At 55.6% G+C, this 14,682-nt stretch overlaps 1 protein-coding gene across 1 annotated transcript in view; it reads left to right on the top strand.

The window, feature by feature from the left end:
- Positions 1-14,682, top strand: part of OBSCN (obscurin, cytoskeletal calmodulin and titin-interacting RhoGEF) — a 223,775-nt gene that overhangs the window by 147,257 nt on the left and 61,836 nt on the right. Inside the window, 12 exon segments of the mRNA XM_068979697.1 lie at positions 101-367; positions 1,006-1,272; positions 1,380-1,646; positions 2,637-2,909; positions 3,599-3,865; positions 4,081-4,347; positions 9,560-9,832; positions 10,220-10,486; positions 11,385-11,651; positions 12,341-12,604; positions 13,144-13,407; positions 14,321-14,584. Of these exon segments, the coding sequence (XP_068835798.1) occupies positions 101-367; positions 1,006-1,272; positions 1,380-1,646; positions 2,637-2,909; positions 3,599-3,865; positions 4,081-4,347; positions 9,560-9,832; positions 10,220-10,486; positions 11,385-11,651; positions 12,341-12,604; positions 13,144-13,407; positions 14,321-14,584 (3,207 nt within the window).

Raw genomic sequence — 14,682 nt, 5'->3', positions numbered from 1 at the left:
ATGGCTCGGCTGAGGGTGGACAGGGCCTGGGGCGCGGGGGTTCCATCCTCATGGTCTGGCCCACTTTATGCCTGCTTCCCTCTTTGCTTTCCCACGGCAGACATTCCCGTGGTGCTCACACGGCCCCTGGAGCCCAAGGTGGGGCGGGAGCTGCAGTCCGTCGTCCTGTCCTGTGACTTCAAGCCTCCCCCCAAGGCTGTGCAGTGGTACAAGGAGGAGACGCCCCTGGCGCCATCCAGCAAGTTCAAGATGAGGCTCGAGGGCCACATGGCAGAGCTGCGTATCCTGCGGCTCACGCCTGACGATGCTGGTGTCTACCGGTGCCAGGCCGGCAGCGCCCAGAGCAGCACAGAGGTCACTGTTGAAGGTAGAGAGAGAGGGGGTGTGGGCCCCCAAGGGTCTCTAGGAGGTCACTGTGGAAGGTAGAGAGAGAGGGGGTGTGGGCCCCCAAGGGTCTCTAGGAGGTCACTGTGGAAGGCAGAGAGTGAGGGGCCCCCAAGGGTCTCTAGGAGGTCACTGTGGAAGGCAGAGAGTGAGGGGGCCCCCAAGGGCCTCTAGGAGGTCACTGTGGAAGGCAGAGAGTGAGGGGGCCCCCAAGGGTCTCTAGGAGGTCACTGTGGAAGGCAGAGAGTGAGGGGGCGTGGCCCCAAGGGTCTCTAGGAGGTCACTGTGGAAGGCAGAGAGTGAGGGGCCCCCAAGGGTCTCTAGGAGGTCACTGTGGAAGGCAGAGAGTGAGGGGGCCCCCAAGGGTCTCTAGGAGGTCACTGTGGAAGGCAGAGAGTGAGGGGGCCCCCAAGGGTCTCTAGGAGGTCACTGTGGAAGGCAGAGAGTGAGGGGGCGTGGCCCCAAGGGTCTCTAGGAGGTCACTGTGGAAGGCAGAGAGTGAGGGGCCCCCAAGGGTCTCTAGGAGGTCACTGTGGAAGGCAGAGAGTGAGGGGGCCCCCAAGGGTCTCTAGAGGAGGCAGCGGTGGCGGTCACGTTGAAGCCGCCTCGTGCTCCCGGCAGAACGGAAGGTGACAGTGACACAGCCGCTGGAGGACGTGGAGGTCCCGGAGGAGGGCCGTGCCTGCTTCTCCTGCGAGCTGTCCCACGAGGATGAAGAAGTGGACTGGCTGCTCAACGGGACACCACTGTACAACGACAGCTTCCACGAGATCACCCACGAGGGCCGCCGCCACACACTGGTGCTGAAGCGGGTCCGGCAGGCTGACAGGGGCACCGTGCGCATCTCCTCCCCCAAGGTTACGGCCTCTGCCCACCTGGCGGTCAAAGGTGAGGTGGCTGTGCGTGGTGCGTGGGGACCCTTGGGACACGCACCCTTTACCCAGAGGGCCAGAGGTGGCAGCTGGTCCCCTGAGTCGCCTGTGCTCTTCCTGCAGGGAAGCCGGTGGTATTCCTGAAGGCGCTGGACGATGTGTCTGTGGAGGAGCGGGGCACACTGGCCTTGCAGTGTGAGGTCTCTGACCACCAAGCCCACGTGGTGTGGCGGAAAGACGGGGTGGAATTGGGCCCCAGTGACAAGTACGACTTCTTGCACTCGGCGGGCATGCGAGGCCTCGTGGTGCACAGCCTGACTCGGGATGATGCTGGCCTGTACACCTGCAACGTGGGCACTGATGAGACCCGTGCCCATGTCAGTGTGCATGGTGCGTGCTGCGGCCAGCTGCAGACGTGGGGCCAGGGCACCGGGGCGTGGCTCTGGGCGTGCCTGTGTTTGGGGGACCCACCCACTCTCAGAGGCCAGGGTCTGCTCTGCTGAGCCTGGAGAGATCGGGGCAGACTCCTGAAGGAATGGCCTCGACAAGGTCTTAGAAGGCCCAGGTGCAGGCAGGTGGGCCAGGGGTAACAAGCGACAGAGCAAAGCCTGGGAGATAGACTGGCCCTCCTTGATTGAGTCCCAGGGGATAAAGGATTCAGCGGAGGCTGGAAACTTCCCTCTGCACCCGGGCATGTGTGGGCAGGCACAGGGGCCCCGGAGGGAGGCGTCAGGAGGGTGGTGCATGGGAGAGGCCGCGCTGTCAGGCAGGGGTGCCCCCGGAAGACGCCCAGGCCATGGCCCCACCTGGTGAAGGTAGCTGTGGGCAGGTCACCTTTCTCTTCCCAGGTGCCTTCCCGTCTGGGCATGGTTCTGGTGGGTCCCTGAGGTCCCGTGTATGTCTATCCTGTCTCCACTCCCCTAGTCCTTTCCCCTCTTATGTGTTTGGCAGGAGTGTTGCCCAGTTACCCTCTGGCTGGTCCCTGATGGTCTGGCCAGTTTGTGATGAGACGGGAAGGGGAAGGGTGGTGTGGTGAGTTTTTCTTAGAGCTGGATTCCCCTTCATTTGGGGGAGCTGTTCTTTTCATGGAGCATGTAAGCTGGTGGCAACCGGGTGGTGCTTATTCTCTCCACGTTATGCTCTAGCAAATGTGAAGGGAGTGGTCACCACTCACAGCCGTCAGCTATCTGACTGCCAGGGTGTGGCCAGCAGGAGGCTGAGAGGACCCTCACTGAGGGAGCAGCAGCCTCCTGGGAGCGGGGTTAGAGGGGGGTATGCGGGTCATCCAGGGGTGTGCCGCCTCCTGGGGTCTGCCTGCGGCTGCTGTCAGTTGATGGTGCCTGTCTCGTGGGGCATGACAGCTGTTTCCATGGCCCGCAGAGCTGCACGTGGGCATCACCAAGAGGCTGAAGACAGTGGAGGTGGTGGAGGGCGAGAGCTGCAGCTTCGAGTGCATCCTTTCCCATGAGAACGCTGGCGACGTGGCTGAGTGGACAGTGAGCGGGAAAACAGTGGGCAGCTCTGGCCGCTTCTGTGCCACGTGCCAGGGCCGCAAGTACACTCTAGCTATCCGAGATGCCATGCCAAGTGACGCTGGGGAGGTGGTCTTCTCTGTGCGGGGCCTCACCTCCAAGGCCTCGCTCATTGTCAAAGGTGGGTGAATGGTGGCAGCAGGGACTCACTGGCTGGGGCAGGTCCAGGGGCTGCTTTGGGAGCTCCTGAGCCCGGGCTCTCCCCAGGAAGCCTGGAGCCAGGGTCCTGGGCTTGGAAGCTGTAAGGGCTTGTGTCTAGGGACTGCCTCCCCAGCCCCTGCTGAGCACCTAGAGGCATCTGTTGGAGTACTGGGGGGTTCTGGTCATCCAGAAATGTGTGGATGACCAGGATTACCCTTTAGGATGAGGTTCTGGAGCCTTTGGGCAGGAGCATGGTTCATAACCTTCAGGCCGTGGTTCAAATGCTATGTTAGTTCCCAGGGTGCATGGCTCATGTTGGTAGTGAAATTGCCATTGAAATTTATGAACTGCTACTTCCAGCATAAATACAAAGCTCATCCCATGGCCATGCTTTGAGTTACAGAGCTCTGAACAGTGGTGAGAACCTAAGATTCTGTGGTCTAACAGCTCCCTTTCCCAGGGTCCTCCCCAGCATTCCAGGGATCTGAGGTCCCTGGGCCTGAGGCTCCAGAGTTGGAAGCTTTAGAGCCGTGGGCTCTGTGGTCTCAGCCTCCAGAGCTTGGAAGCTCTTGAGTGCTTGCCTTGTCTTAACCCCAGGCATGGCCAGGGCCATGGTTGTGGGTGGAGCGATGGCCAGGCCTTATCGGGCACCATGTCTGTTCTTTTCAGAGAGGTCAGTTGACATTATGAAGCCACTGGAAGACCAGCAGGCCATGCTGGGTGAGGATGTGGTGCTGAGGTGTGAGCTGTCGCGGGAGGGGACCCCAGTGCGCTGGCTGAAGGATGGGAAGGCCATCCGCAAGAGTCAGAAGTATGACCTGCTCACTGAAGGCACTCGGGCCTCGCTGGTCATCCATGCAGCCTCACTCAAAGACTCGGGCAAATACACGTGTGAGACGGAGTCTTCCAAAAGCACAGCCAGTCTCCGAGTGGAAGGTAAACCCCATGAGAGCCTGGGGCTGACCCCTGGGAGCCGTTCTGTCCCAGGTAGGAAGAGAGAGGCACCCAGCAGATAAGGGACTCGCCCAGGTCCCTGAGGGTCTGGGGTGAGCCAGGAGAACCACCTGTGATGGGAATGATTTCCCGTCCTGAGGGCCTGCATGGCATCTGCACAGGCCTAACCCTCCCGTTCATTCTTGCTTCTCCACCAGAAAAGGCAAACCGGTTCACGGAGCCGTTGGCTGACCTGCACGTGGAGGAGAAGGGCACAGCCACGTTCACCTGCAAGACGGAGCGGCCCGCGGTCTCAGTGGTCTGGCGCAAGGGCCTCACAGAGCTGCAGGCCTCGGGGAAGCATGCGCCCAGCCAGGAGGGCCTGACCTTGCGGCTCACCATCAGCGCCCTGGAGAAGGCAGACAGTGACACCTACACCTGCGACATTGGCCAGGCCCAGTCCCAGGCTCGGCTCCTGGTGAAAGGTGAGGCCTGGGCACTGTGCCGTTGCTCGCATTTGCCCACTAGGTTTCAAGGCCTGTGGTGTGCTCAGGTGTAAGCTTTGTTTAAAGTAGATTTGTAGGTGGGCAGTCAGTGGCACCCCACTCCAGTACTCTTGCCTGGAAAATCCCATGGATGCAGGAGCCTGGTAGGCTGCAGTCCATGGGGTCGCGAAGAGCTGGACACGACTGAGCGACTTCACTTTCACTTTTCACTTTCATGCATTAGAGAAGGAAATGGCAACCCACTCCAGTGTTCTTGCCTGGAGAGTCCCAGGGACAGGGGAGCCTGGTGGGCTGCCGCCTATGGGGTCACACAGAGTCGGACACGACTGAAGTGACTTAGCAGCAGCAGCAGCAGAGATCAGAGCTCTGCCTGGCCCTGGACTAACTCAGCCTCGGTTTCCCCGTCTCCAAGGAGGGCTGCCCTGGGCGGTCTCGCTGGGCCTTGCATCAGTGAGTTGGCAGCCCTCGTCTACTTGTGCACTTGTCTGCCAGGTGGATCTTTCTGGAGCCCTCCCCACGTGTGTTCACACGTGGGCTCTGCACGCGCTCACACATGGATGTATGTCCTCTGCCCTTGCGGAGAGTCACTGGCTCAGGGACGTCTTCAGGTTTGAACAGAACTTTTCACCGGGCCGGCAGGCTGGGGGTTGTCATTATCCTACTTCACTGATAAGGAAACTGGGGCTTCACTGGGGCTTATTGGCTGCTCCAGGGTTGCAGGGCAAGTGGACATCAGGGCCGGTTGAGCCTAGCCCTGCTAATCCCAGGGCTGGCGTCAGGGTGAAGTTAGCTGTAGGTCCTTCCCGGGATCTGTTCATAGAAAATAATGAAGAAGCCCCACTCTTGAATTTTTTCCTCTTTTTCAGTGAAATACAGTGAATCCACTGAGCTCAGTGAAAACATTTTGTTAGTGCAGTGGAATCGCAGCTGTCTAATCTAAAGTGAATATTAATGCTTAAAAAAGGCAATTAAAGCAAGTGTCCAGACTTCCATGGTAGTACAGTGGTTGAGAATCTGCCTTGCAATGCAGGGAATGTGGGTTCAATCCCTGCTCAGGGAACTAAGACCCCACATGCCTTGGAGCAGCTAAGTCTGCCTGCCACAACTACTGATGCCCCCATGCTAAGACCTAATGCAGCTAAATAGATGGTAAATAAATAAACATATGTGTTATAAAAGTGGGGCTTCCGGGTAGCTCAGTTTGTAAAGAATCTGCCTGCAGTGCAGGAGACCAGGGTTTGATCCCTGGGTTAGGAAGATCCCCTTGAGAGGGAAATGGCAACCCATTCCAGTATCCTTGCTTGGGAAGTCCCATGTACAGAGAAGCCTGGCAGGCTGCAGTCCTTGGGGTCACAAAGAGTAGGGCACGACTGAGCGACTAACACAATTACACAAGTGAGTGCACCATAATAACACCACATAGTCTTTGGACAAATTCAGAACACACAGGCTTGTGCCAGGCTAATGCCTCCTGCCAAAGCCTTCACCTTGTGTGTCAGTTCATGAATCACAACTGACACACAAAGATAAGGAGATCTCCTTTTGAATAAATCACCCTCCTGATGTGCCATCTAATGTTGCCAAAGTGCTGTCCTCAATATGCCAGAAAATTTGGAAAATTCAGCAGTGGGCATAAGACTGGAAAAGATCAGTTTTCATTCCAATCCCAAAGAAGAGCAATGCCAAAGAATGTTCAAACTACTATACAGTTGTACTCATTTCACTTTGGGCTTCCCTGGTGCCTCAGCAGTAAAGAATCTGCCTGCAATGCAGGAGACCTGGGTTCGATCTCTGGGTCACAAAGATCCTCTGGAGGAGGGCATGGCAACCCACTCCAGTACTCTCGCCTGGAGAATCCCCATGGACAGAAGAGCCTGGCGGGACACAGTCCACGGGGTCGCGCAGAGTCAGACACGACTGAGCAACTAAGCAGCGGCAGCAGTAAGGTTATGCTCAAAATCCTCCAAGCCAGGCTTCAGTGGGTATGTGAATCGAGAACTTCCAGATGTACAAGCTGAATTTAGAAAAGGCACAGGAACCAGAGATCAAATTGCCAACATTTGCTGAATCACAGAGAAAGCAAGAAAATTACAGAGAACATCTACTTCTGCTTCATTGACGACGCTAGAGCCTTTGACTGTGTGGATCACAACAAACTGTGGAAAATTCTTTAAGAGTTGGGAATACCAGACAACCTTACCTGTCTCCTGAGAAACGTGTATGCAGGTCAAGAAGCTGCAGTTAAAACCGGACATGGAACAATGAGCTGATTCAAAATTGGGAAAGGCGTGCATTGTTTATCGTCACCCTGCTTATTTAACTTGTATGCAGAGTACGTCACATGAAATTCCAGGCTGGATGAAACACAAACTGGAATCAAGATTGCTGGGAGAAATATCGATAAGCTCAGATATGCAGATGACACCACTCTAAATCCTGAAAGATGATGCTGTGAGAGTGCTGCACTCAATATGCCAGCAAATTTGGAAAACTCAGCAGTGGCCACAGGACTGGAAAAGGTCAGTTTTCATTCCAATCCCAAAGAAAGGCAATGCCAAAGAATGCTCAAACTACCACACAATTGCACTCATCTCAGACACTAGTAAAGTAATGCTCAAAATTCTCCAAGCCAGGCTTTAGCAATACGTGAACTGTGAACTTCCAGATGTTCAAGCTGGTTTTATTTTTTTTTTTATTTTTTTTCAAGCTGGTTTTAGAAAAGGCAGAGGAACCAGAGATCAATTTGCCGACGTCCAGTGGATCTCATGGAAAAAGCAAGAGAGTTCCAGAAAAACATCTATTTCTGCTTTATTGACTATGCCAAAGCCTTTGTGTGGATCACAATAAACTGTGGAAAATTCTGAGAGAGATGGGAATACCAGACCACCTTACCTGCCTCTTGAGAAATCTGTATGCAGGTCAGGAAGCAACAGTTAGAACTGGACATGGAACAACAGACTGGTTCCAAATAGGAAAAGGAGTACGTCAGGGCTGTATATTGTCACCCTGCTTATTTAACTTATATGCAGAGTACATCATGAGAAACGCTGGGCTGGAAGAAGCACAAGCTGGAATCAAGATTGCCGGGAGAAATACCAGTAACCTCAGATATGCAGATGACACCACCCTTATGGCAGAAAGTGAAGAGGAACTAAAATGCCTCTTGATAAAAGTGAAAGAGGAGAGTGAAAAAGTTGGCTTAAAACTCAACATTCAGAAAATGAAGATCATGGCATCCGGTCCCATCACTTCATGGGAAATAGATGGAGAAACAGTGGAAACAGTGTCAGACTTTATTTTTCTGGGCTCCAAAATCACTGCAGATGGTGACTGCAGCCATGAAATTAAAAGACGCTTACTCCTTGGAAGAAAAGTTATGACCAACCCAGGTAGCATATTGAAAAGCAGAGACATTACTTTGCCGACTAAGGTCCGTCTAGTCAAGGCTATGGTTTTTCCTGTGGTCATGTGTGGATGTGAGAGTTGGACTGTGAAGAAAGCTGAGCGCCGAAGAATTGATGCTTTTGAACTGTGGTGTTGGAGAAGACTCTTGAGAGTCCCTTGGACTGCAAGGAGATCCAACCAGTCCATTCTGAAGGAGATCAGCCCTGGGATTTCTTTGGAAGGAATGATGCTAAAGCTGAAACTCCAGTACTTTGGCCACCTCATGAGAAGAGCTGACTCGTTGGAAAAGACCCTGATGCTGGGAGGGATTGGGGGCAGGAGGAGAAGGGGACGACAGAGGAAGAGATGGCTGGATGGCATCACTGACTCGATGGACGTGAGTCTGAGTGAACTCCAGGAGTTGATGATGGACAGGGAGGCCTGGCATGCTGCAATTCATGGGGTCACGGAGAGTCAAACACAACTGAGCGACTGAACTGAACTGAACTGAATGGCAAAAAGGGAGGAGGAAGTAAAGAGCCTCTTGATGAGGGTGAAAGAGGAGTTTGAAAAATCTGGGTTGGAACTCAACATTCAAAACTAAGATCATGGCATCAGGTCCCATTACTTCATGGCAAATAGAAGGGGAAAAGTGATTGGTTTTCTTTTCTTGGGATCCAAAATCACTGTGGACGGTGACTGCATCCATGAGATTAAAAGACGCTTGCTCCTTGGAGGAAAAGTATGACAAACCTAGACAACATATTAAAAAGCAGAGACATTACTTTGCTGCCAAAGTCCACACAGTCAAAGCTATGTTTCTCCAGTGGCCATGTATGGATGTGAGAGCTGGACCATTAAGATGGATGAGCGGTGAAGAATGATGCTTTTGAATTGTGCTGAAGAAGACTCCTGAGAGTTCCCTTGGACCGCAGGAAGATCAAACCAGTCCATCCTAGAGGAAATCAACTCTAAATATTCATTGGAAGGACTGATGCTGAAGCCAAAGCTCTAGTATTTGGCCACTTGATATGAACAGCTGACTCATTGGAAAAGACCCTGATGCTGAGAAAGGCTGAAGGCTAAAGGAGAAGGGGGTGGCAGAAAATGAAATGGTTAGATAGCGTCACTGACTCAATGGGTGTGAATTTGAGCAAATTCAGGAAGGCGGTGGAGGACGGAGGAGCCTGCTGTGCTGCAGTCCACGGGGTCACAAAGAGTCAGACATGACTCAGGGGCTGAAGAACAGCAAGAACCGACGTGCCATCCCTGCTTCCTGGCATGCAATAGCTTCAAGACACCTGTGAACGCAGAAGGACTCTGGCAGCCAAACAGTATTTATGTCTTCTTAAGCTTTCACCATACCTAAGACAGCAGCAAAAAAATTTTTTTCTAGAAATTCATGTTGTCAGTCCTCCAAATCATTCAATTTAAATGTTGTTATAGCCGCATGTCTCTTTTTTTCCCCCCACACTTCTGTTAATACAAAATTGAAAGGCATTAAGTGATTTCTGTGACAGGGACAACGGGTGTAGACGTTACGGAGCCCAGCGTGATGGAGGGGCCGTGCTGTGGGTCAGCGTGTGTGCTCTGCAGAAGGCCCCAAGAGGTGAATTGAGGGCTCACTGGTGAGCCTAAAACAAATGCTTTTGGGCCGTTCAGTTCAGACCCACTTAATGTTTTTTGTTAGAGTCATTGCTGGCTCCCTGCTGAGAGCCCACCCCCCCCAGATCCGGCCTTGGGGAGCACCCCGTTTCCCTTGGCAGTGGTCCAGGGCACCCTGACGTGCCTGTCTGTGTCTCTGCAGGCCAGAAAGTGCTCATCACAGAGGACTTGGAGGATGCGGAGGTGCAGGAGGGCTGCTCGGCCACCTTCTGCTGCCGTATCTCCCCTGCTGACTACAAGCCTGTCCACTGGTTCTTGGACAAAACACCCCTGTCTGCCAATGAACTCAATGAGATCGAGGCCCAGCCTGGCGGCTACCACGTGCTGACCCTGCGGCAGCTGGCGCTCAAGGACTCAGGCACCGTCCATTTTGAGGCAGGTGACCAGCGAACCTCAGCTGCCTTGCAGGTCACAGGTAGGTGGCAGGCCCAGTGCCCAGTGCATGGTGGGGACCAGTCCTTATGGCTGAACGTGCAACCTCAAGGCAGTGGCTTGGCCATCTCCTGGGTGAGGCCCTGGGGCTCCCAGAGAAGGAAGGCACTGTAGGCTTCCCTTGGGCTGGAGCTTTGGATCCCAGGGCTGAGTGGTGCTGTCTGAAGACATGTTGTTGTCCATGGTGTGCAGAGGTGAACCCAAGGTCAGCGCGGGGGCGGGGCCACACAGAGCCCATCCTGTTCTCCCAGTAGTCCTGTCTGCAGCCCAGAATGGGGTGTAGGGACGGGTGGGCACTGGTGTGTAGCAAGACCTGGGGCTTCTCCTGCAGGAGCCCCCAACAGTCTAACGCATCCCTCTCTGTCTGCAGAGAAGCCAAGTGTCTTCTCCCAGGGGCTCACGGATGCCACAGTCACGGAGGGGGAGGATCTGACCCTGGTCTGTGAGACTTCCGCCTCAGACAGCCCTGTGTGCTGGACCAAGGATGGGAAGCCCCTGCGGCCATCGGCCCGGTGCCGGCTGACCTATGAGGGCCGCCGGGCCCAGCTGGTCATCACTGAGGCCACCCTGCAGGACAGCGGGCGCTACAAGTGTGAGGCTGCGGGCGCCTGGAGCAGTTCCATTGTCAGGGTCCATGGTGAGCCCCGGGAGAGGGGCGTGGGCAGTCTCCAGCCGCACTCCTGACAACGTCTCTCGTCTTGCTCGGGGCGAGGGGGACTCCAGGACGCGCTCTGTCCTCTTCGTGTGGGTGCAGGGTGTCCTAAGGCTCCTTCTGTCCACCTGTATCTTCAGCAGTTCGTCCATATCACTCTGCCCGCTGTCTGTCCTGTCTCTGGGTTTCTTCTGCTCCTGAAAGCCTCTCTCACCCTCTCTTGGTCTTCTGACCTGCAGTCTTTTTTTCTTTTTTAACTTCATTGCTGACTCTCTTGTGCTTACACTGCCATATGTCCCTTCTCTTGGCTTGGCTCATCTCCATCTCAGTTGGCTTGGCCTGGCTACCAAGTATCACAGACTGGGTGGCTTAAAAGACAGACATTTATTTTCTCCTGGGTTTGGAGACCAGAAGTCTGAGATCAAGGTGTTTCAGGCCTGGCTTCCCTTGAGGCCTTTCTCCTTGGCATATAGATGGCCATCTTTTCCCTGTGTCTTCACCTGGTCATCCCTCTGTGTGTCTCTGTGCTAATTTCCATTTCTTGTAAGGATACCGATAATACGGGTGTAAGACCCATTCTACTGACCTCATTTAACTCAATCATCTCTTTCAAGACCCCTATCTCCAAATATGGCTCCATTCTTTGATCCTGAGGGTTAGGGTGCCAACAGGTGAATTTGGGGGATGAAATGTAGCCTGTAATGCCCCACCTTCTCTGCTCCATGCTGTTCGGCTCACCCTGCTGGACAGGCAGAGTTCTCAGGGCCCCATCCTCAGCCCCCAGTGCAGACAGCTGGGTGGGCCTGCCTGCCTCTGCCAGTTGCTGCCCTCCACCATCCTCAGCCATGCAGGCTGTGCTGACGGAGCTCATGCCTGTCCACAGCTCGGCCAGTGCAGTTCCGAGAGGGCCTGAAGGACGTGGAGGTGCTGGAGGGGGGCGCTGCCACGCTGCGCTGCGTGCTGTCATCCGTGGTCAGGCCTGTGGAGTGGCGGCGTGGGGATGAGCTTCTGCAGCCTGGAGGCAAGTACAGCTTGCGACAGGACGGGACCGTGCTGGAGCTGGTGGTCCGAGACCTGCGGCCTCAGGACAGCGGGCAGTACTTCTGCAGTTTTGGGGACCAGAAGACGTCGGCCAGGCTCACCGTAAAGGGTAAGCGTCTCAGCCACCCTGCCCACATGACACTCCACAGTCCCACACCGCCCCTTTCATCCTTTGCGGGAGCATGAAGGTGATGTGTTGTGTCCATTGGACCTTGTTGCAGCTCTGCCTGCTGAGTTCATAGGAAGACTGAGAAGCAAGGAGGTCATGGAAGGGACCACGGTCACATTCCACTGTGAGCTCAGCAAGGAAGCCCCCGTGGAGTGGAAGAAGGGGCCCGAGACCCTCAGAGCTGGGGACAGAGTGAGCCTGAGGCAGGACGGGGCCGTGTGTGAGCTGGAGATCCGTGAGCTGACCACGGAGGATGCTGGGGAATATTCATGTGTGTGCGGGCAGGAGAAGACCTCAGCCACGCTCACCGTCAAGGGTAAAGACCACGTGTGGCAGGCGGAGCTGGGTTTGGTACCAGTCACTGACTTCGTGTCGTCTCCCTGCACTCATCCCTCCTTCCCTCCCCGTCTCAGTGCCGCCCTCTTCCCGTAACTCCCCAGAGCTCCTTCCTCCTTCCCGGGCTGTTGTGTGGACCATGGGAAACCAGGCTCCGAGCGGCCCCGCACCTCTTGTCTCACTGCAGGCTCTGTCCTGTGTCCTGTGGGAGCTTATGTCTTTTTCTCTGTCTTGTCACGTCCTGCCTTCAGAGTTCTCCCGAGACGCGGATATTCATGTCTCTCTGTCCTCAGCTTTGCCTGCTGAGTTCACAAGAAGACTGAGAAGCAAGGAGGCCACAGAAGGGACCACGGTCACTCTGCACTGTGAGCTGAGCAAGGCGGCCCCCGTGGAGTGGAGGAAGGGGCCCGAGACCCTCAGAGCCGGGGACAGAGTGAGCCTGAGGCAGGAGGGAGCCGTGTGTGAGCTGGAGATCCGTGAGCTGACCGTGGACGATGCTGGGGAGTATCTGTGTGTGTGCGGGCAGGATAGGACCTCAGCCACCCTCACTGTCAGGGGTAAGGACCATGTGTGGCAAAGCAGAGCTGAGTTTTGCATCCAGTTATTAACTTCATGGCATCTCCCTGCATTCGTCCCACCTTCCTTCCTCATCTGAGCCTTGCCCTCTTCCCACAACTTTCCTTCCTCCTTCCTGGCAAGTGTGTGAACCATGAGAAACACACCTCTGAGCTGCTTCCCCACCTCGCATCACTGCAGGTTCTGTCCTGTGTCCCATGGGGTCTGTGTCTTTCACTCTATCCTGTCACGTCCTGTCCCCCAGTGGCCTCTGGAATCCGATGTTCTGCACACCTTCTAGCCCTCCCATGCCCTGCCCACCAGATTCACAGACGTGAGGGCTGAGGAGTCTGTGGAAGGGGCCACGGGCACACTGGATGGACTGGGCTGAGGGGCCATAGTCCAGGGTGTGAGCCTGGGCCCCCACAGCCTGTGGCCTGTGTCCAGTTGGGTGCTGTGTCTTCTCTGTGATGTCCAGGACCTATCTAACCTGTGGGTTCAGAGAGCATTAGAGTGTTTGTGTCTTTCTGACCCCATCCAGGCCTGCCTGCCAAGTTCATGAAGGGTCTGAAGAAGGAAGAGGCCGTGGAAGGGGCCACAGCCAAGCTGCACTGTGAGCTGAGCAAGGCGGCCCCCGTGGAGTGGAGGAAGGGGCCCACGACCCTCAGAGCTGGGGACAGAGTGAGCCTGAGGCAGGACGGGGCCGTGTGTGAGCTGGAGATCCGTGAGCTGACCACGGAGGATGCTGGGGAGTACTCGTGCGTGTGCGGGCAGGAGAGGACCTCAGCCACGCTCACCGTCACAGGTAAAGACCACGTGTGGCCACATGGGCTGGCGTTTGGCGGCTGCCCTTCGTCTCTCTGCTCTCAGTTCCCTTTCTTAGCTTGCTAATGCACTATCGTGCTCCTTTTCCTCCCATAATAATTCTGTTCTCCCTGTCGTGTCCCGTGTCTGTTCCGTGATGCATGTATAGGTTGGACCTTTTAAAGTCACAGTCGCAGTGTGTGCTGGCCCCCCAGCAGGTGGGCCAAGTCCAGTTGGGTTTTGTGTCTTCTGTACACTGTTCACATCCTGTGGACTGTGTGTGTTCAGAAAGTGTGATAGTGTTTGTGTGTTTCTGACCATCTCCAGCCCTGCCTGCCAAGTTCACAAAACGTCTGAAGAAGGAAGAGGCCATGGAAGGGGCCACAGCCAAGCTGCACTGTGAGCTGAGCAAGGCGGCCCCCGTGGAGTGGAGGAAGGGGCCCGAGACCCTCAGAGCCGGGGGCAGAGTGAGCCTGAGGCAGGACGGGGCCGTGTGTGAGCTGGAGATCCGTGAGCTGACTGCGGAGGATGCTGGGGAGTACTCGTGTGTGTGCGGGCAGGAGAGGACCTCAGCCACGCTCGCCATCAGGGGTAAAGACCGCGTGTGGCTGCGTGGCTGGCGTTTGGCGGCTGCCCTTCGTCCCTCTGCTCTCAGTCCCCTTTCTGCCCTGCTCTCTCGCTGTCCTGTTTCTTCTCCTGTCATGATTATTCTGTTCTCCCTGTTGTGTCCTGTGTCTGTTCCATGGCACACGCACCGCTGGGCCTTTTAAAGTCACAGTCACAGTGTGTGCTGGCCCCCCCAACAGGTGGGCCAAGCCCACTGGGTTTTGTGTCTTCTGTGCACTGTTCACATCCTGTGGACTGTGTGTGTTCAGAAAGTGTGATAGTGTTTGTGTGTTTCTGACCATCTCCAGCCCTGCCTGCCAAGTTCACAAAAGGTCTGAGGAAGGAAGAGGCCGTGGAAGGGGCCACAGCCACGCTGCGCTGTGAGCTGAGCAAGGCGGCCCCCGTGGAGTGGAGGAAGGGGCCCGAGACCCTCAGAGCCGGGGGCAGAGTGAGCCTGAGGCAGGAGGGAGCCATGTGTGAGCTAGAGATCCGTGAGCTGACTGCGGAGGATGCTGGGGAGTACTCGTGTGTGTGTGGGCAGGAGAAGACCTCATCCACGCTCGCCGTCAGGGGTAAAGACCGCGTGTGGCAGCGTGGCTGGTGTTTGGTGGCTGCCCTTCGTCTCTCTGCTCTCAGTCCCCTTTCTGCCCTGCTCTCTCGCTGTCCTGTT

The sequence above is a fragment of the Capricornis sumatraensis genome, chromosome 9 (assembly GCF_032405125.1).
Source record: "Capricornis sumatraensis isolate serow.1 chromosome 9, serow.2, whole genome shotgun sequence".
NCBI classification, from domain to species: domain Eukaryota; kingdom Metazoa; phylum Chordata; class Mammalia; order Artiodactyla; family Bovidae; genus Capricornis; species Capricornis sumatraensis.
This window is presented reverse-complemented; position numbering and strand designations above follow the sequence as displayed.